General features: G+C 38.5%; 1 protein-coding gene across 4 annotated transcripts in view; it reads right to left on the bottom strand.

Moving 5' to 3' along the window:
- The window catches only part of atp8b2 (ATPase phospholipid transporting 8B2), an 85236-nt gene that overhangs the window by 28233 nt on the left and 34337 nt on the right, over positions 1–22666 (bottom strand). For 2 of the 4 annotated variants that reach the window (XM_017468913.3, XM_053680385.1), the window contains 12 exons: positions 19434–19545; positions 18171–18276; positions 17818–18025; positions 17540–17723; positions 9642–9865; positions 8628–8711; positions 8299–8544; positions 5256–5394; positions 4876–5006; positions 3939–4423; positions 2417–2511; positions 237–594 (listed from right to left, as the gene is read on the bottom strand). In XM_017468913.3, coding sequence (XP_017324402.1) covers positions 3944–4423; positions 4876–5006; positions 5256–5394; positions 8299–8544; positions 8628–8711; positions 9642–9865; positions 17540–17723; positions 17818–18025; positions 18171–18276; positions 19434–19545 — 1914 coding nt within the window. In that variant the 3' untranslated portion in view covers positions 237–594; positions 2417–2511; positions 3939–3943. Of the gene's footprint in view, positions 1–236; positions 595–1439; positions 2512–3938; positions 4424–4875; positions 5007–5255; positions 5395–8298; positions 8545–8627; positions 8712–9641; positions 9866–17539; positions 17724–17817; positions 18026–18170; positions 18277–19433; positions 19546–22666 lie in introns of those variants that run through there. The other 2 variants (XM_017468906.3, XM_053680397.1) reach the window with 2 other exon arrangements.

The following is a 22666-nucleotide window of genomic DNA, read 5'->3' as shown; positions in this document are numbered from 1 at the left end:
AACATCACTACATTTCAACTTTCATAGCAAATCACTACTGTTATGTTTCACTTGTAGGAGGTATGAGGCTTAGATTTATCCCAGACTCAAAGAAACAGGTAATGTTGTGTGGTCATGTCATACAATACATACAGCCATGTATTCACCCGTGCACCCAACTCATCCTAGTACATGTATCTAAGGCCACTTTTAGATAGAGACTGTTACTGGTCCAGTAGACATGAGGTGAGATCCAGTTGTTTTTTTTTTTTGTTTGTTTTTTTTTTTAAACGTGTGACTTTCTTTCACAGTTCATTCCTGTAGAATCCAAAAGAGCAGATTTATGGCTCTAAGTAAATGACTCCAGTAGTCCAGCTCAGAGTCTTGGAACACCAATGTGGTGTGATAAATGCAAAAAGGGTTGAGCGAGAGTCTTATTCCATTTGAGTTCATCTTGCGTTCTCATGGAGAACTGTAGTATTCACACAAACACAAAAAGTGCTTCACACTTGTCCATTGTCACTGGTCCATTGTCTTTACTTGAGCAGCAACTGGATAACAGGCTTTATGCATTCCATTATCCACAGAATCCTCCAATGGTCCATGTATAAGTTCCTAAGCATATGACAGTATATAATCCATACTGTGGTAGATTACAGCAAAGTAATTGTGACTAGTTTAAAATATCACTGGTATCTTCTATAACACTGGCCATCTCCGTCATGGCTCACAACAACAATTAAGCAATTAGACATTAAATATACTTCGGTGTTGAATGTTTCATTTTCCCTCCTTTTCCTAACATTCTTTTAGCAGGCATAATTTCCATGATATACAATCACCATCCACATTATTAGGAACACCTGTACACCTACTCATTCATGCAATTATTCAATCAGCCAATCATGTGGCAACAGGACAATGCATGTACAGGTTCAAGAGTTTCAGTAAATATTCACGTCACACATTACACACAACAGTCTCCAGAGTTTACCCAGAGTGGTGCTGTTGTATCCCATTCGTCAAAATGACGAAACGAGTTACTGTAGACGTGCATTAACATCCATGGCATGGTCAACATCGTTGAGATCCCATTTCTCCCCCATTCTGGTGTTTAATGTGAACATTAACTGAAGCACTGACCAGTACCTGCATAATTTTGTGCACTGCACTGCTGACACATCATTGGCTGATAACTGCATAAATAAGCAGGTGTACAAAGGTTCCTATTAAACTGGCCAGTAAGTGTGCATTGTGTTACATGCAAACGTTTTCATAAGTTGCCCTACTCAAGTACTGTAGGTGGCAGTTATCTGTGAAAAACACAGCCCCAAAAGAAAAGTATTGCCAGGTACCAAAATAACTTAATCACAGTAATCTCAAGTCCTTAAAAGGGACTTATATATATATATATATATATATATATATATATATATATATATATATATATATATATATATATATATATATATATATATATAAACACAAAAGGATGGCAGAAAAGAGGACTAAGGAAGTATGGAAATTCTACATTATGTTTGTGTTATCATACATAACCTCTTTGCAATGATGAAAAAAAGAAAGATAAAGACATTTCCAACATTTCCAAATGAGGATCAATAATCATAACTTGGATATCTAAGATAGTTTTGGTGCAACTGTCTATGTTTTTACTACTAGACAATGCAATTTTCATATAGATGATATAGCGATCATTGCATTGTCTAGTAGTATTGTCTAATATTCGATCAAGGCAACTAACCAGCGTATAACACAACTGCATTTACCTCAGACACTGCAACGTCTAAACGTCCGTATCAGTTAACCACTCACGTTTCAATTTCACTGTTAGATATTTGCTACAAAGTTGTAAGGAAATAGATATAACCATCAGCGATAGTAATGGCTGAGTAAAGCCATATAGTATTTGCAGGTAAAATACTTGATGTCAAGTCATTTCTGATGTCTCATCTGCTTTAAAACTGTTTTTACTGAAACCAGACTTTCAAAAACTCAACCACGGTGAATGATGTGTAAGAGCAATTCCCGTTACGTTATAATGATCTGAACCTGAAACTGTTAACCTGCACAATGACATTTCATTTCTATTTTCCGCTCTTAGAATTGAACACTTTTTGCTCAAATTAAAAGGTCGTGCAGAGAAATGCACACACAGCGAAACAGAGACATAGTATGGTATGGTATGGAGAAGTACGGCATGTGTCTCTCTATTTGAAATGGTATGTGTTTGTGAAGTATACCATGTTCAGTGCTTTTGCTGTATCTGCACTTATATGTCTTTTGCTTAAGACTGTCTTTGCCAAATAATAAATGAGTTCTTGGCATCATAGGCCTTGTTTTCGGTCAGGTGTAAGATAAGTGTAAACATTCGAGGACAAACAGAGGTGTTTACGCTCAGTATGTCTACATCTCTCACTTGCCAATAGACGTTTCCTCTGTAAAATGATGTTGAGAAAGACGGCTGGCTCCACTGTGCCGTGCTACTCTCCCCCACCAGCCAAACAGCGTTTCCTATAATAAAAAAAAAAGAGCGCAAGTAACACTAATGAAATGTTAACCAGTGAATAAAAGGCAGACCCCCTAAGCAGATGCATCCTGATATCTGTTTCTCTTGTGAATTAAAGATGTCAGGGGGATTTTATAGGAGAATATTCCCCTAATTACAGCATCTGTTTTTTAAATGTAGCTATAATAGCTTCCTAAAATCCTACTGCAGGTCACAAAACCCTGGCTAACAAAAGCTTGTTTATACAGTGCTTCAAGAAGACTCGGGGTGTTTTCAGACATGTAGATCTGTGCTTTGTTCTGAATCGGGACTTAAACTGTTACAATGTTTGCATTTTCTCCTTGGCTCGGTTCGCTTTCACATGGCAGCATTTCAAAACGTACCAAACTGTGTTTATGCAAGTCACACGTGAGCAAATTGTACTGTCGTTGGTCAGAAAGTCCTGGGGTTATGCTCATAGCGGTCATCCATCAGGATGTATTGAATTGTGGCTTTCTTTTAAGCTGTACTTATTATAATTTAACCCATTTATATGTTCCACAGAAGGATTACATTGGGGCAGTGGTAGCTTAGTGGTTAAGCTGATGGACTTCTGATTGCAAGGTCATGAATTCAAATCCCTGCACTGCCAAGCTGCCACTGCTAGGCCCTTGAGCAAGGCCCTTAGCCCTCAACAGCTCGGTTGTATAAATGAAATAATGTAAGTTTCTCTAGATAAGGACGTCTGCCAAATGCTGTAAATGTAAATGATTAAGGCCCATCTCCTTGAGATGCTCGCTAAACACCTCATAAACCTGACTGTTTTTGAAAGTTGTTTTTGAAATTCAGAAATACGTTTGCCAGACCAAATTTAAACGGGACATTTTACCTCGTCTTTGGTCCAAGTTAAACCGAAATTAATACACTGAGTCGTTAGCTAAACAAACACGCTTTTTACGTACCGCAGTTCCTATTATGCATTGCTATACACCACAAGTGAACCCCTCCAGAGTTTGTTTGCAATCGGGCCGAGACCACCTTGTTCGAGTGTTTAGGTGCAGATCTGAGCACGATTGCAGTGTTCGCATGTCAAAACGAACCGAACCAAGAGTGAAAACGCACCAGGTTCCGAAACAAAAGTCCCAAAAGACTCAGGTGTGAAAATGCAATCAGAGTCTTTTCTGAGTCTGTCCAAGCATTGGTTTAAAAACTGCATCAAGTTCACTAGAATAAAGGGAAGTGTTTAAGCATGTTTATAATATTGGTGATTACACACGCACCGTACAAGCTAATCTAAAATTATATCATATTATATATATATATATATATATATATATATATATAAATAAAACGTTTTATGTCAACAACGTATATACAGTGTAGTCCATTTGTACATGGCTGTGTGACTTTTTAAAGCAAAGCTTTCTATATGAAAGTACATGCTTGTGTTTACCTGCACTACAAGACTGTAGCTTCTATCTCCACTTGTGCAATATGAGTCATGCTTAACTGGACATCATTAACACTGTTGCTGGGGACAGTGTTCACATTTGTTTTTCCTATGCTCTCTGGACATGTTTCCTCTGGGCCAATCAGAGAGGAAGATGTGGAGAGGGGTAGGGCCTGTGAGCTGGACGGTATGTACTGAGCCGCGGAGGCCGCTGTCTGTTTTTTCTTGCGGAGTGTATCTATCCAGCTGGTGTTATGCCGTGAGGCGAATGTAGAAAGAGCGATGGAGCTCAGGCGCATATTTTTGCCAGATGTGATCAGCTCTCCGAAGCCCTCTTGATGCGCGAATGCATAACCCGAGCGACGGGAACCACCATGACATGAACGCCCAAGAGCTCCACCCCCGGTGGCACCCATTCCACCTGCACCAGACCCAGCACGCCCGCCGGGCTTCCACTTCTTCTGACGTACAAGCTGAGTGTAGCGCACCTTGAGGGAAAGGTGAAAACAACTAAAGTGTCAGCTTTCAGGAAATAAGCCAAGACAAACAGAGGAAAACACAAACATACTCACACATGCTTTTCTTACTACCCTTGAGAGGACTTATCATTATCATTAACATAATTATTAATGGAATGAATTAATCCCATTATAGAACCTAAATATAAATTTAACGTCCGTAACCAAAAAGAATACATTTAGGCTCTTTTAGGTTTTTAAATAAAAGCTGTAGGTTTTGTACAAAAAAACAAAACAAACAAACAAAAAAAATTTGTTTTCCTCATGGGGAAACCGGACAATTGTGCACAAAAGGTCAAAACTGTCAGATAAACACACACACGCACGCACACACACACACACACCCACGCATGTGCACACACACACACAGTATTTCAACACTGTATTTGGTCTGTAACTATTGTAAACAGGTTTTAACTTACAGTATCTGACAGCTGGGGTTTAAGGTTTAGTTTGAGGAAGCGAAAGGCGACCACGGGGACGATGCAAATGACAGTAGCTAAAGCAATAGTCAACCACACCACTGGTTGTGCTAATGTGTTCTGTGCACTTCCTGTGGAGAAACAAATTCAAATTACACCATTAAATCTTACATACATGTTTACGTCAAGTAAAAAAAAAAAAAAAAAATGCACTTCCCATTTAAATTTATTGATCTGGGTTTTTTTTTTTCTTTTGAAAAAATAGATAGATCAAGTAATCTGTGTTCAGCTATAAACCCACTGATACGCATCTCGCATATTACGTGCTTAGATATTTATAACTGGAGTGTGGGTGGTTTGCAGGGACAGTACAGCCTTACCCAGGAAGTGAAACTGCTTTGGGAAGAAGTTAAACAGGACGCTGGAGTGCATGGTGAAGAGGATAGTGAAGTAAGCCCCCAGAGAACCCCACACAAAGAAATGGTTAATAGCTGTCCAGTATCCTGTGTCCAGAGAGATCTACACATACATATACAAAAACGTTTCACGTCATGTTGCCATAAAGTCTTAGGAACTTAACACACAGTGTCACTGTGGATTACTCAGAGGTGACCTTATTTTGGAAGTATGCTAAAATGTAGCATGCAAAAAGATTATTCTTTCAACACACATCCCGAAAAAAGACACTAGGTCATCTCTTACACAACCAGTAGATGTTTTTGAGTGAAAGAGAAATTAAACTTTTTACTGCTACAAAATGTAATAAAATGTCATGTCTTTCCACAGCTTGGAGATTATTATATTGAAGATTATTTTCTTGAAGCAGTCAAAATGTTTATCTTTTGTGCGTTCACCAAATCACAGACTGAATTATCATAATTAATTCAGATTAATATAACACATATTACTGTGTCATTTAACTTTAAACCAAAGCCAATTTGCCAGTATATTAGTTAATTGGCCATATATAGTGAGGGGGGAAATAAGTATCTAGACACTTCTGTTTTTGTTATTTCATATACTTCCAGTGAATATATCCACGTCTGGGGAATTTGAGGAGAAGAAGGGTGTGTAAGGATGGAAGATGGAAGACTACACCCCCAGACATGGGATCGATTTCAAACATTTTGATTTGGAAATTACAAGCCCATCAGAGCGACCCTCACATTAAATTCTGCGAAATTAAAGACAATTTGCCAAGAAATATGGACCAAAATGCTGCAAAAAGCTAATTACTACTTAATAGATGTCTTAAACCTGTAATCGCCAGCTATGGCTTTGCAACAAAGTACTGATGTTGGTAATTTCTCATGTCTGAATACTTATTTCCCTATCAACTTTTTTTTTTTTTTTAACTTTTTTTTAAACTTTTTTTTATGTTTATGAATACATACTTTTTTCATATTTATATGTACAAAGTCAAAGGAAATGATGTATGTAAATTTAAAGTGGACATATGCACTGAAAGTATATTAAATAACAAAAACAAAGTGCCCGAATACTTCCTCTCGCTGTATGACACTGTTCTCAGAACAGCAGTAACACTGAGCTTGTTTAATATCTTATGTGCATGTTCTATTTCCACAAACCAAAAATATACAGCTTACAAAAGTCCTGTGGTAAGAAACTAAGCACTGATGAAGACAAATAACACAAATTTGCACATGGAAAATATAGGGTATAATCTCTGACTGCATACAGTGGGGGAAATAAGTATTGAACGTGTCAACATTTTTTGAGTAAATATCTTTCCAGTGAGGCGATTAACATGAAATTTTCACTAGACATCAGTATTAACTCAAGAAATCTGCAAATATAAAGAATTCACAACATTAAAGTCCATAAATAAAGTTGTGTGTAATAAAGTGGAATGACACAGGAAAAAAGTATTGAACACGCTAAGAAAAAGCAGTTCTCCAAGGCAAGGCAAGGCAAGGAACCAGCTGAAATCCGTAAGTAATTATACCTCCTATCTGTGCAAATTAATATCAGCTGGGTTAGTAAATTGATGGTCTATTAAAAGACTTTTCGTTACCAACGTGTCACACAAGAAACATCTCATGATGGGAAAAAGCAAAGAGCTCTCCCAAGACCTTCACAACCTTATTGTTGTGAAACATATTGATGGAATCGGACACAGACATATTTCAAAACTTCTGAATCCTCCAGTAAACACCATTGGGGCCGTTATCCGCAAGTGGAAACATCACTCCGTCATCAACCGGCCATGCACAGGAGCTCCTCGCAATATTTCTGACCAGGGAGTCAGAAGAATAGTCAGAAGAGTAGCCCAAGAAGCAAGGACCACTTGGAAAGAGCTCCAGAAACATTTGGAGGCAGCAGGTGCCATCGTCACAGAGAAAACAATAGGCAATGCACTCCACAGCTTACATTCACACACAAGACTCCATTACTAAAGAAAAGGCATGTTGAAGCTCGTTTAAAGTTTGCTACAACTCATTTGAACAAGCCTATGAAACACAGGGAGAGTGTAGTCTGGTCAGACGAGAGCAAAATTGAACTTTTTGGCTGTCATACTACACACCATGTTTGGAGAAGAAACGTCACTGCACATCACCCTAAAAACACTATACCAACAGTGAAGTGTGGAGGAGGAAGCGTCATGGTGTGGGGCTGTTTTTCATCACATGGTACCGGCAGACTTCATATAACTGAAGGAACAATGAATGGAGCCCTTTACTAGGAGAATCTTGAGAAGAATCTACTGCCATCCACCAGGAGGATGAAGATGAGACGTGGGTGGATCTTCCAGCAGGTCAACGATCAAAAGCATACAGCAAAGGAAACTCTCAATTGGTTTCAGAGGAAAAAAATCAAGGTGTTAGAATGGCCCAGTCAATCACCTGACTCGAATCCAATTGGACAAGATTTAAAGACAATATGTTTAGAAGAATGGCACAGAATCACACCTGAATACTGCGGCCCATTAATTTCTTCATACAGGAAGTTTCTTGAAGCGTCATTACAAACAAAGGCTTCTCCACTAAGTATTAAATACATTTCAGTTAGTGTTCAATACTTTTTTCCCCGTGTCATTCCTCTTTATTACACATAACTTCATTTATGGACTTTAATGTTGTGAATTCTTTATATTTCCAGATTTCTTGAGTTAATACTGATGTCTGGTGAAAATTTCATGTGAATAACCTCATTGGAAATATATTTACTGAAATAAATGTTGACTTGTTCAATACTTATTTCCCCCACTGTATCTACAATGTGCACCAACAAGGTAGGTGTGTCTAATAAATTGGCCAGTGTTCTTTTCCATTAATAAGGTGGGGAGAAGTAGGATGACAACTTATGTTATAGAATGTCTGAAAATATCTGGTTATACTTTTACCTCGGTGTTAAAAAAGCTCATTTAAGGAGTGAGATCAGCTGTAGAATGTCTTATCTAACCTGGACGCTGACGACGATGACGAGGGCTGTGGCGGTGGTGACAGTGAAGGTCTGATAATCGGCGAGCGGAACACCGTTGCTCTGCGTGGCCCGTGAAAGAACTCCATACGGTACAAAGAACAGCACCACAGAGGTGTAGATACCTTGAGTAATGCAAATGAAGAATTCACGCTTGTTAAAGAGCAGGTTTAGTTGACCTGGCTCATACAGTTTCGGGCACTCCAGACTACGCTGCTCAGGGACATCCTGGGGGGGAAAAAATGATGGTGTGAGGGTTTCATGATCGCTAAATTAGACTTTCAATAGAGATTTCGTCGTAGTGTGAATACCTGATCAAAGATGCCCATGGCCAAAACCGGCAATGATGTGTACACAATGTTATAGAGAGTGATGAAGTACTGGTCATATACTGTCTAAATGGGACAGAAAAAAAACAAAGGTCAGGTTAGAAATACACTTTATATACTGTAAACGCAATATGCCATAGCATATGATACAGTCTGTCACAGAATACTACTCTCTTCTTGCTTTAGCTCTGTATAGTCATATCTCTTTATCACTGTTTATGCCTGTGTTCAGTCTGTTTTATTGTGATGTTACGTGACACTTTTTGTCTTGTAAATTCTTCCATGTCATAAAGACTTGCATGTATAGGTTGCATTTCTAAACCGTATTACTAATATTTGCCAAGTCTATATCCATGTTTTCCAAGTCTTCACATCTCATAGATCTGTTTGCCTCATGTTGATTCCTTGTTTGGAATATGAAAATGGTGTTTGAAAATGCCAAAATAGAGATACTCGATTATATTATCTATTATTTTGACTCTGGCCCTCATTAGTTACATTCAGCCCTCAAATACTGGAATTAAGCATCCAAGATACATAGTCTTAATCACAAAGAAAAGACATACATTCATACTAAAACCTCTATATACCACTATACTCTTTCCACATTGAATGCAACAAAACTGCCTACTGCACAACTCAAAAATCATCAGCTCAACCCAAGTTTCATAACAGCATTGATGTGGCCTACTATGTAGGTTAAGGGATATAAAAGCTTTATAGAGGGAGTGAGAGGCCTTTTACATTACATTTACGGCATTTGGCAGACACCCTTATCCAGAGCGACTTACATTTATCTCATTTATACAACTGAGCAATTGAGGGTTAAGGGTCTTGCCCAAGGGCCCAACATGGGTAGCTTAGCAGTGTTAGGGCTTGAACTCCTGACCTTCTGATCAGTAACCCAGAGCCTTTAACCAACCACTGAGCCACCATTGCCTTTTTTAGTTTATAGCTTTAAGATTTTTACACTGCCTGTAGCCACAACCCACTGACCTGGGCAGAGAAGCCACAGAAGAAGCCGAACCAGAAGTGCACCATGGTGAAGGCAAAGTTCTTGTAAAAGAAGTAGCAGAGGAAGCGGCACATGCGCAGGTAGGACCAGCGGCCGTGTACCAGTAGTAGGCGCTGCAGGAAGCGGAACTGGGAGAAGGAGTAGTCAGACGCCAGCACTGCTTGGATGCCCTCCTGTCCGCTAATTCCGACGCCTATATGAGCCGCTGGAGAGAGAAGGGGAAAAAAAAATTAACAGTGTGTGCATGTGTTTATGTGGGCTGTATGGTTATTACAAAAATAAAAATCCAAATTTTTGAGCAAATCAACCGTATTTTAGATTATTTTGCTAGCTCAGGTAACACCTCATTGGTTCTGTGTTTTTATGTGTATGCCACTGTAGTTTTACAAAATCTGACAAAATAAGCAAATACTACTAAAAGCTACTAAAATTCCCCACAGTACCATTTTTTTATTAGTAGTGTATTCTATTATTATTATTATTATTATTATTATTATTATTATTATTATTATTATTATTATTATTATTATTAAACTGCGACAGTGGTTGCCAGGTCTGACCAAATTTTCCACATGAACTTCTTACAAAAGCCATGAAACTAGCCCCAAAATATTGGGCATTGGAAGTCTTTGCCCCTTAACTTACTTCATTTTTCCATCTGAAACCTTCTTTCAAAACTATCCCAATTTGGTGTAAAAACCATCCTGTCAACCCTGTTGGTGTGAATCTAAGGGGTCATGTATGAAGTCACACAGCTCTCTATAACTAGCAGAGTCTCATACCTGCAGCTATTAACTTTCCACTCACTGTGTTTATTTCTTTAACCTTCTTTTTTTGTCTATGTGATGTCTGTGGAGATGCAATGCTATTAGTGCTAACTAGTATGCTTGTGAAAAACAGCCTGTTTTGGAGAAGTGCGAATTATTTTTTAAAGATCTGTACCATCTTTTTCAGAGATACTGTGGGCTGGACTAAGTTTAAACATTTATTACACCTCATGTAATATAAGCAGAATTTGATCAGGAATAGCCTACAGCATTATGCAGCGGGTTGAATGTATTGTTAGACACGCACACTTACCAAATCAAGAGCCGAATCAAATCATATCGATATGCTGAGCACGGCTTTACACATGAAATGTATATATTTTAATTTTGAGAAGTAAACTTTTCTTCATCACTGCCCTATGATTATAACAAGCATATGTTTTTGGTACAAATTTAATCCTGTTATCTGATTTAAATTAGGCTAGATCAGTCTGATATACTGGTGGTACAATAAAAGAGCATTTATGCAAATACCGTGCTGTGGAAAAGAATTTGCCTATCCTGATTTCCTCTGTTTTTGTATATATCTTAGACTAAATTGTTTCAGAAATGAAAACAAAATCTAAGATAAAACAAAGGCAACCTGAGTAAACACAAAATACAGTTTATAAATGATAATGTTATTTAATGCAACAAAGCTCTAGGATGCCTACTGCACAACTCAAAAATCATCAGCTCAACCAAAGTTTCATAACAGGGTTGATGTGGTGTACTGTGTGAGTTAAGGGATATGAAAGTTTTACAGAGAGAGTGAGAGGCCTTTTGAGTCTTCAGATGACATCACACTGCCTGTAGCCACAACCCCATGCCACAGGTAGCTGAACCAGTGCACCATGGTAAAGGCAAAGTTCTTGTAAAAGAAGTAGCAGATTAAGATATGCAAAACACAGTTTTTAAATGATAATGTTATTTACTGAAGCAAAAAAGTTATCCAATACCAACTGGGCCTGTGTGAAAATGTATTTGGCCTGTAGTTACTAATTCCCCAAATCTATGAAACTGCATTCATAATGGGGTTCAGCTGGACTAGACGCAACCAGACCTGATTACTGCAAACCATGTTCAATCAAATCAATAGAAGGGTTACAAAGCTATTTCCAAGGCTCTGGGACTCCAAAGAGCCACAGTGATAGCCATTATCCCCAAAAGGAAAAACTCGGCACAGTAGTGAACCTTCCCAGAAGTGGCCGACCTTCCAAAATTCCTCCAAGAGCACAGCAACGACTCATCCAGCAAGTCACAAAAGAGCCAAGGAGAACATCAAAGGAACTACAGGCTTCTCTTGTAACAATAAAAGCTACTGTTCATGACTCCACTATCAGAAAGACACTTGGCAAAAATGGCATCCATAGAAGAGTGGCGAGATGAAAACCACTGCTAACCCAGAAGAACATTAAGGCTTGTCTGAATTTTGCCAAATCACACCTTGATGATCCTCAAAACATTTGGGAGAACGTTCTGAGAACTGTTTGGAAGACAGGGGTGCCGTTACATCTAGCGTAAACAAAACACAGTATTCCACAAAAAGAACATCTTGCATACAGTCAAGCATGGTGGTGGAAGTGTGATGGTGTGGGGATGCTTTGCTGCTTCAATGCCTGGGCAACTTGCAATAATTGAGGGAAACATGAATTCTGCTCTCTACCAAAAAATCCTGAAAGAGAATGTCCTGTCTTCAGTCCGTAAATTGAAACTAAAATGCAACTGGATTATACATTAAGACAATGATCCAACGAATAGGAGAAAGTCCGAGAAGTAAGTGAAAGACTGATCTCCAGTTATCTGAAGCATTTGGTTGCAGTTATTGCTGCTAAACGTGGCACACTAGATTTTAAGTTTAAGGGGGCAATTAGTTTTTCACAATGGTGATGGGTATAAGTTAAAGATTTTTGATTCGGTATAAAACTACAAATAAAAACTGTATTGTGTGTTGATTTTGTTTTATGTTGTATTTCGCTTGAAGATCTCAAAGAATTTAGTATGAAATATACACAAAAACAGAAGAAAACAGAATGCGGGCAAATACTTTTTCACAGCACTGTAGCTTAAGTCGTTTCTCATTTCAAGAAATTCATGTTCCTGACTGTTTTATGCAAAGCGTAAAATGTAATCATCACGGTCACAATTCAGAAGCATACCATAAAGAAAGCTGCTAGACAGTAACACAGGAACATGTATTGTAACAGAATACATTACTACTTAATAAGGTACATTCAGAATTCAGCCATCAATACTTTTTCAGGACAGTGGCTGAATTTCTCAGTTCCACGTTACAAAAAAGAGGCCCGTTAGAGTATTCTTCCCAACCCCGGGCACAATCATGATGACTAGAAATCAGGACATTCTGAATCACACATCATGCCATTTTCTCAGTCTATTTCATCAGCTTTCGTTCAATTATATCTTGCACGATGTTTGTGTTGTTTTCAAATTGATGTTCCTCATGCATTTACACTTGGACTTACAGCCACCTTAGACCTTGTGACATCTCTAAAGGAAAAAACAAGTGGGTGATGCTGTGAAAGGGGAAATATGTTGAGAAAAAAGTGTTACAAGATGGCGTACAAGAAATTTGGTAATAAACACCATTGCTTTCAACACCCTTGGGTTTTTTTTTGTTTGTTTTTTTCCCCCCAGTGACACTAGTTGTGACATGATGGAGTTTAGAGGCAGACTTTAGATCGTCTGCAAACATACACAGTAGCAGAACATGGGAACATGAATACACAAACACACACACATCCACAAACCTAACCAGTATCCTCAAAAACATTATCCTCCCTTGCCCTAACCTACTTTTCCCTTACTATAATTTTTATTTATCATACATTTATCATTCACTCACTTTCAGCAACCGTTTTATCCTCATCAGGGTTCTGGTGGATCTGAAGCCTATCCTCAGAACAATGGGGGCAAGGCCAGAAATACCACCTGGATGGAACACCAATTCATCACACCAAACCATGCGCAAAAGCACATTCACACACCAAGTCACACTTTCTGCCAATTTATCTTAACCAATCCACCTGTTACCATGTTTTTGGGAGGACGAGGAAAGATTTAAGCTTACTTTAATGGGAGAAAAAAAATACGATTATAGATATCTTCGGGTTGTTGCATATACGGTGGATATAAAAAGTCTAAACACCCCTGTTAAAATGGCAGGTCAAAATAATCATGTCAGATCTTTTTTCCAGCTTTATTGTTGAATTAAAAATTTTATTAAAAATTTTAGGTTGCACAAATGTGTACACACCTTAAACTAATACTTTGTTAAAGCAACTCGCGCTTGTTATACAGCACAAAGTCTTGTTGAGTAGGGGGTCTACCAGTACACACACACACACGGTTGTTTTTCCTGGCTTAGTTTCATAGTCCAAGAGGAATTTGGAATGCGGACAAGTAAATATGGCCTTTAGGGTCAGTGTTAGAATTTCCATACACCTAGACTAACAATTAAAAGTCTGAATTAGAACAGTAAGTCCATAAAAACCTGGGCAGGCAGCATCTTCCTGATAACAAAAACTGGTGAACTGTGATGCAGGGGTCAGCACAACTGGACTTACTTAACAATGCAGGTCAGATTTATTTACACCGGTGAGCATTTGCATTTAGTGGAAAGGGAAATGCTGAAACAAGGTGGAGAGCTGATAGCTCCCTAAACAATGGGCCAGCTTCCAGAATTTTAATCAGATTGTTCAAGAGATAAGAATTCCCTTTGAGCTGCTCTCTCGTACCTGCTCTAATACGCATACAGCTAGCAGAAAGAGAGAAAACTGCGGGGGAAAAAAAATCATCATCCACATGGCATTATTTTAAGGCCTACGTTGCACATCGACTAGATGCGAGTTCTCGTGTCAAATATGGAAGTCTTTGTTTTCAAAACTGTTTAAAAAGAAAGAGAAAGGGGGAAGAAAGGTTAATTCACTTCCTGTGTTGAGAAAGGATGGAGTTATGTGAAATGATGACTTTTCCTGGAAGTGGGTGAATGTTTCTATAAAAATGCCTCTAAAAATATTACTGCTTTATCTTCATGCAGGCCTAGAACTTGTCGCATTTCTTAGAACCTGGTTTTGTGAATGTACGCCATTAATATGACCCTATTTCTGTGTAATTACACTACTTTACCCAAGCTTGCTCTTTACTCTGCACATCATTGTTTCAATGCAGATTACTGAGCCGAACTGAGCTCCCCACTGCGCCCTTGATATCTTGCCTGTTCTCTGAATGCGAGTGTAGATTTCACACTATTTTCTGTCAAAATATAAAACTCATACTTTCTCAGTGTGTGCGACTACCAATGAAATTTATATTATATAATTTTATATATATATATATATATATATATATATATATATATATATATATATATATATATATATATATACATACACACACACACATACACATATATATATATATATATATATATATATATATATATATATATATATATATATATATATATATATATATATATATATATATATATATATATATATAAAATACACATACACACACATATACACATCACACACACCCAGTGCATCCAGAAGGTATTCACAGTGCTTCACTTTTGACATAGTGTTATATTACAGCCTTATTCCAAAATGGATTAAATTCATTATTTTCCTCAAAATTCTACAAACAATACCCTATAATGACAACGTGAAAGAAGTCTCTTTGAAATCTTTGCAAATTTATTAAAAATAAAAAACAAACAAAAAAGCACATGTACATAAGTATTCACAGCCTTTGCTCAATATTTTGTTGAAGCACCTTTGGTACCAATTACAGCCTCAAGTCTTTTTGAGTATGACGCTACAAGCTTGGCACACCTATTTTTGGGCAGTTTCTCCCATTCTTCCCATTCTTCTGTGTCGGTGCACAGCCATTTTCAGATCTCTCCAGAGATGTTCAATCGGGTTCAAGTCTGGACTCCAGGACATTCACAGAGTTGTCCTGTAGCCACTCCTTTGTTATCTTGGCTGTGTGCTTAGGGTCGTTGTCCTGTTGGATGAAGAACCTTCGCCCCAGTCTGAGGTCCAGAGCGCTCTGGAACAGGTTTTCATCAAGGATGTCTCTGTACATTGCTGCATTCATCTTTCCCTCGATCCTGACTAGTCTCCCAGTTCCCACTGAAAAACATCCCCACAGCATGATGCTGCCACCACATGCTTCACTGTAGGGATGGTATTGGCCAGGTGATGACTGGTGCTTGGTTTCCTCCAGACATGACACTTGCCATTCAGGCCAAAGAGTTCAATCTTTGTTTCATCATGGTCTGAGAGTCCCTCAGGTGCCTTTTGGCAAACTCCAGGTGGGCTGTCATGCGCCTTTTACTGAGGAGTGGCTTCCGTCTGGCCACTCTACCATACAGGCCTGATAGGTGGAGTGCTGCAGAGATGGTTGTTCCTCTGGAAGGTTCTCCTCTCTCCACAGAGACACGCTGGAGCTCTGTCAGAGTGACCATCGGGTTATTGGCTACCTCCCAGACTAAGGCCCTTCTGCCCCGATCACTCAGTTTGGCCGGGCGGCCAGCTCTAGGAAGAGTCCTGCTGGTTCCAAACTTCCAAACAAAGTAAACGGATGATGGAGGCCACTGTGCTCATTGGGACCTTCAATGCTGCAGAAATGTTTCTGTACCCTTCCCCAGATCTGTGCCTTGATACAATCCTGTCTCAGGGGTCTACAGACAATTTTTTGGACTTCATGGCTTGGTTTGTGCTCTGACATGCTTTGTTAACTGTGGGACCTTATATAGACAGGTGTATGCCTTTCCAAATCATGTCCAATCAACTGAATTTACCACAGGTGGACTACAATCAAGTTGTAGAAACATCTCAAGGATGATCAGTGGAAACAGGATGCACCTGAGCTCAAATTTTGAGTGTCATGGCAAAGGGTGTGAATACTTATGCACATGTGCTTTTTTTGTTTTTTATTTTTAATAAATTTCCAAAGATTTCAAACAAACTTCTTTCACGTTGTCATTATGGGGTATTGTTTGTAGAATTTTGAGGAAATTAATGAATTTAATCCATTTTGGAATAAGGCTGTAACATAACAAAATGTGGGCAAAGTGAAGCACTGTGAATACTTATATATAAAGTGTCATGCTTTCCACATAATGAAGCTTTTAATAGAGAGAGGCAGGCAGACAAATCCAAATCATGAGACATTAGCGTGGTAAAAAAAAAAAAAATTAAATAAAAAATAAAAACAGGCAATGGTCAGGCGATCTACAAACAGGCATAAACTAGGCAACGAGTAACAAGAAACTAGGTCAAGGAACATGAATCAAAACGAGGAACAAGGTACAAATGATTGGTACAGTGATAACGCTCAGTACCAAGCAAAGTTTAAAGAGACACGAGGGGTTTAAATGACAAAAGGTAATCAGGGATGAAACAAGACAGCTGAAAACAATGATGGTACTTACGGGAAACAACCAATGACAAAACAGGGGCGGAGACAGGACATAAACTATATATAAAAAAAAGCACGTGTCCAAAGTAAACAAAGTCAATGTCACTGAAGACCCAAAAGCGTGCATTCGCTAAGAGCTCGTGCATCGGGTTTACACGCTGCATGCTACAGCGCTAGCTCGAGGGGAAATCGTGACAATAAGTGACAGAAAAAAGCTGAAAATGTGTTATATCAGTCAGTTATTTCTATAATTTGAATATTGAGCCTCAATATTGAGTGCAGACTAAAATTTGAAAGCGAATAAGAGGAATTGATTTGATTGCTGTTTTATTCATTCTAACAAATTCTAATCCAACTCTTTTTTTCCCCCTCTATCTTTCTTTATTATTATTATTATTATTATTATTATTATTATTATTATTATTATTTTACAATCGTGCTGCTCTTCACCAGTTTAGTGCCTGCTCCAAAGGTTATGAAAATACCAAGAAAATCTAATGCCTGCATCTACTGCCTTATTTTGTACATCACAAAAATGAGTCAAAACTTTCCATGATGATAGTGGATGCTTAACACGACAATTTCATGTGTTCTATACCAAATCTCATTTCTCTCTAACTCACTCTTGATCATACTGACGTCATTGGCTCCATCTCCGATCGCGAGAGTGACTGCTTTCTTGTGCCGCTTGATCAGCTCAACCACCAAAGCTTTCTGTAGCGGTGTGACCCTGCAGCAGATCACTGCCTTACATGCACATGCTGTCTCCAGGAATTCTTGCTCCATGTCTGACTCCAGTGCATGAGCCTGCCACAGAGACAAAAACGAAACACGCTTTAATGATCAAAAATGCCTTTTCACAAAGCCACCAATCAGATTCCAGGAAGCAACTGTCACTCACCAGGCTGTGTCCACTGATAACAAGCGCAAACTCTCCACCGATAGACTCCAGCACTAAGGTAGGAAGGGACTGGGGTTGGGCACCTTTCTCCAGATTAGGTATCTGCTTAGCTGCATCACTCTCAAATCCATTACCTAGTTCTTGAGTCTCTGCCTCCTTCCCACCATCTCTTGTGCGGGCAGACTCCATCATGCGCTCCCTTGCTTTCCTTCAGAAAAGAGAAGAAAATCAACCAAATAGGTCATGTGAGAGCTCAGAAAATAACTAACTGACCACTTGATACTGGATACATGGACAGAAGCTGGATAGGTGGATGAATGGGCAGCAGTATGAACAGGTAGAATGTACTATACCTAAGGTCGGCACGAACACTTTGGACAGTGTGCCCGTTAACAATGAAGATCTCTGTCATGTCCTCAGTCAACATTTTACATGAGTAGCCAATATTCACCGCTGTCTCTATAACAGATCCAAAAGATGTCATATTAAAATAACACTTTGTATGTTTAAAAAAATAAATCTGAGGAGTATAATACAATCAAATCACAAAGTATTCACCCCCTTTAACTTTTCAACATTTTGTAGTGTTACAACCAGGAACTGAAAAAAGACTTAATCGGGACTATATGTCATGAAGCTACATAAAACTGCCCAGATGATGTCCAAAGGACATTCAGTAAACGTGGAAAAAGGTTCTCTAGTCTGAGCAGACCAAAAATGAAATTTTTGACCTTGGCACACAGCGCTATGTTTGCCAGAATCCCAACACTGTTCATCACTCTGAGAACACCATCCACACAGTGAAGCACGGTGCATCATGTTGTGGCAAGGTGGATCGAGCCAAATACCTTTTCCAGACTGCAAGAGACTTTAGGCTGGGGCAGAGATTCACCTTGGAAGAAGAAAATGACTCCAAGCATAATGCCAAAGCTACACTGGAGTGCTAATCGGTAAAGCCCACTCAAAGCCCCAACCTCAATTCCAATTGAGAATATCACAAGGACTCCATCCAAACTGAGAGAGCTGGAGCAAGTTTGCTAAGAACAATGGACAAAAATATCGTAATCTAGATGTGCAAAACTGATTGAGATATATGCCAGAGGACTTGCAGGTCTAATTGCAGCCAAATGTGGTATTGACCCATTGATCCAATTCACTCCCCTGGATCAATACCGCATTTGGCTGCAATCAGAGCTGCAAGTAAATCAAATCCCAGTTAAGTCCATTTCAATTCCAAAAAATCATTGGAGTGAATACTGGTGAGTATGCTGGTACAGTAAATATGACCACCTGACCACTCGAATATAGCTTTGAATCTCTGCCTCAGCCTAAAGTGTGCATCTTGCAGCCCGGAAAAGGTATTTGGCTCTATCCACCTTGCCCCAACATGATGCACCATGCTTCACTGTGAGGATGGTGTTCTCAGAGTGATGAGCAGTGTTGGGATTCTAGCAAACTTAGCGCTGTGTGCCAAGGCCAAAAATTTCCATGTATCCACATATGTAAATATATACTGTACAGGTTATTCGGTCTCTTCGAATGGACATACTGTCCTTTAGTTATTGTAGTGCAATGGTTGGTTTGTGTGGACAGTTGATCATGTGGTTCTCACTCACCCTGCTTGTCTCCAGTTAACACCCAGATTTTAATGTTAGCCAGTGACAAGATAGCAATGGTCTCAGCCACACCCTCCTGCAGCTTATCCTCTATAGCTGTGGCTCCCAAAAGCTACAACATATAAAAAAATAATAATAATTAAAAAAAAAAACAGTACATGAGCAATGCACACACATTACATAAAAAAACCAAACATACCTTATGCAAGCTCTGTCATCAATATCGCCCCCTCTTTACTTGATTTGATTCATCTCACAAGGTGCTTAACAAGCAGTTCAATAGTTTCATCAGCAGAAAATTCTAAGCTGAACAGTAATGGATTGTTATACCCCTAATATGCTGTATTACCCAGACAATGAGCTGCTCTGGAATATTATACTCTCATCATTTTTCCTCCATACATAGCGCTGATGGAAACAAATCAATATCTGTTGCTATAGTTTGAGTCTCATTAATGCATTTTTATTTTACCAGATGCCTCGAACATCGAAGCATGTCAGAAACCTCAAATGCTATCATCTTGGCTGCGTTCCCACTATAATCCCTCTTTCAGATCGGAAAAATATCTATGAGGTTAGTACAACTTTATGAAGGAATCTTTAACTAGCAAAGGTTAATGCTTAAACCTTGTAATGCTTGAGATTTAATAAAAAAAATCTTTAAAACAAATAAAAAATACATTCCTAAAGGACATGTGCATCCAGTGAAGAGATTTAGAGTGCAATGTGAGTAATGTGTGTCAGGATTCTAGCAGCAGTATCCTGAAGATGCTGTAGCAAGCTTTTGGGTAAAGCAGATCAGAGAGTAATCTTATCCTCCAATCTACTGAACAAAGATTATATGCTGTTTTACAGTCATTAGTGATGTTGCTTTTAACTCTGAGGTCACTATCAAAAATGACTCCTAGCTTTTTGACATAACTTATGGAAGCCCAAGAGTCTAGATTGGGGTGCCAAACATACAGCCCACGGGTAGGAACTAACCCCATAAAGGTTCTATTTCGGCCAAGGGATTTTAAAAACTGTGTTCTAAACTTAAACCATCTTGTGAACTGCAATAGGCTTCCACAGTCTTTAATACTGCTCCTTCGTTTCCGGTTCTTTCACTACACTCTCAATGGCAGTATTTTAAAGCTGGTGTCTACTAGAGCCCCTGAAAACCAACGCCAATCAAGTTTATCAGATATAGTGCCATTTAAAAGTATTTGCCTCTTCTTTATTTCTTCATTTTTTATTTTTTTTTTAAATGTCACACTTAATTGTTTCAGTTCAAACTTTAATATACGACATATACGACTGTATTTTGTGTCTGAGTAAACACAAAATACAGTTTTTAAGCGATCATTTCGTTTATTAAAGGAAAAAAAAATGATTCCACACCAACTGGTCCTGTGTCAAAAAGTAACCGCCGCTTTAGTTACTCAATCAACCATTTAACAAATTTAATTGATTGTTATCCCTAAACATCACTTAAATAAAACCTTTCCAGCAATGCGAAATAGGCAAAAATGTCACAACAATCAGCACAGTCAAAAGATATTCTGGAAGAGATGAGGAAGAAAGTTATGTAAGGAATAACACATGACAGATCATGCTGTTGCACTGTTTTTCGTATATTTTTATTTTTGTACAACAGCATGGTCTAGAGTGTGTTATTCCACTTATAACACAGTGATATTGGCAACAATTAGAATGTTGAATTTATTAATAAATGACACGTTGCAGTTTACAGTTAGATTTAATGTTGTGGGAAGTCCGAGAGACAAGTTAGTTCCTATTCTCACCGAGGTTATAGTTTCGATAAAGTCATTTCCTTCACCAGCCTCTCTCTCTCTCTCTCTCTCTCTCTCTCTGAACTGTGGCTATGAAAACAATAATATATTAGAATGAGTGCATTAATATTAACCTATTGTTCATGTTACTGCCAGAACTAACTGTGCTGTTAAATGAAAACAAGTCTGGGAATGGTTACATAGTCATTTCTAAGGCACTGGGACTTCAGCGAACCTCTGTGAGAGGCAGTATCTCTGAATGGAGAAGACTTGGAACACTGGTGAATCTTCCCAGAACTGGTCGGCCTACTAATATTACTTCAAGACTGCACTGATGACTCATCCTGGAAGTCACAAAAGAACCCAAATGAGCAACTAAGGAACTGCAGGCCTTGCTTGCCTCAGATAAGGTCAGCATTCATGATTCCACCATTAGAAAGAGACTGAGAAAAAATTGTATCCAGCTGAAAGGCAAAAAACACTGCTACTCAAGAATGCCAAAAGCTCACTGGGGACCGTCAAGCCTTTTGGGATGATACTGTGTGGACTGATAAGTCACGTTTTGGAAGATATGGGTCCTGTTACATGTGGCATAAAGCTCCCACAACATTCAACAATAACTACATCATACAAACCGACAAACATGGTGGAGGTAGTGTCTCTACCAGAGAATCCTGAAGTGCAACTGGGTTATACAGCTATACAATGATTCAAAGCACATGAATGGTTCAAAAGAAACAAAAGTAAGATTTTAGAGTGGCCCAAAATGTTGACTTGAGCCCTATTCAGATGCTGTAGCAGGACTTTAAACAGGCAGTTCATGCTCAAAAGCCTTCCAACGTGGCTGAATTAAAACAATTCGGGTGCTGTATAACTTTTTTTGCCTTCAGTAAATAAAATTGTCATTTAAAAATATTGTATTTTGCATTGATTCATTAGTCAGTTGTCCAATTGCTTTTGAGCATGGAAAATGGAGGGACTCCATTAAAAATATTGCTTAAAGCAATATTTTTCTTAAACCTCTTTAATTGAATTAATTAAGTATACACTTCAATTACATATTACTTGATTCATTTCAAATCCAATGTGGTGGTGTACAGAGGCAAAAGGACAAATTATGTAGCTGTCCAAATACTTATGGACCTGACTGTATGCAAAAAAAAAAAAGAAGAAGAAGAAACCAGCACGCAAGAATACCCATATACAAAGAGGAGAAAAGCCCCTTCTAACAGGCTGGAGTAAGGCTTCAAACTTTATGCTTCATCACACATACACTGCTATATATGGTAAGAAAATACTTAACAAAAAGGAACACCCAAGCAAATATTGTATCTCACATCAGCCCACAGAGTACAACTAGCTGATCTAATGTAAAAATGCCTGCTACAGACCTTTGTATGAGCTCACTCTGTGCTCAGAATATTTCTTCATTTGTTTCTGAAAGAGTTCTGTCTGAAATAC

The sequence above is a fragment of the Ictalurus punctatus genome, chromosome 1 (assembly GCF_001660625.3).
Source record: "Ictalurus punctatus breed USDA103 chromosome 1, Coco_2.0, whole genome shotgun sequence".
Lineage (NCBI taxonomy): Eukaryota > Metazoa > Chordata > Actinopteri > Siluriformes > Ictaluridae > Ictalurus > Ictalurus punctatus.
The sequence above is the reverse complement of the archived record's forward strand: the minus strand, read 5'-3'. Positions and strand labels throughout refer to the sequence as shown.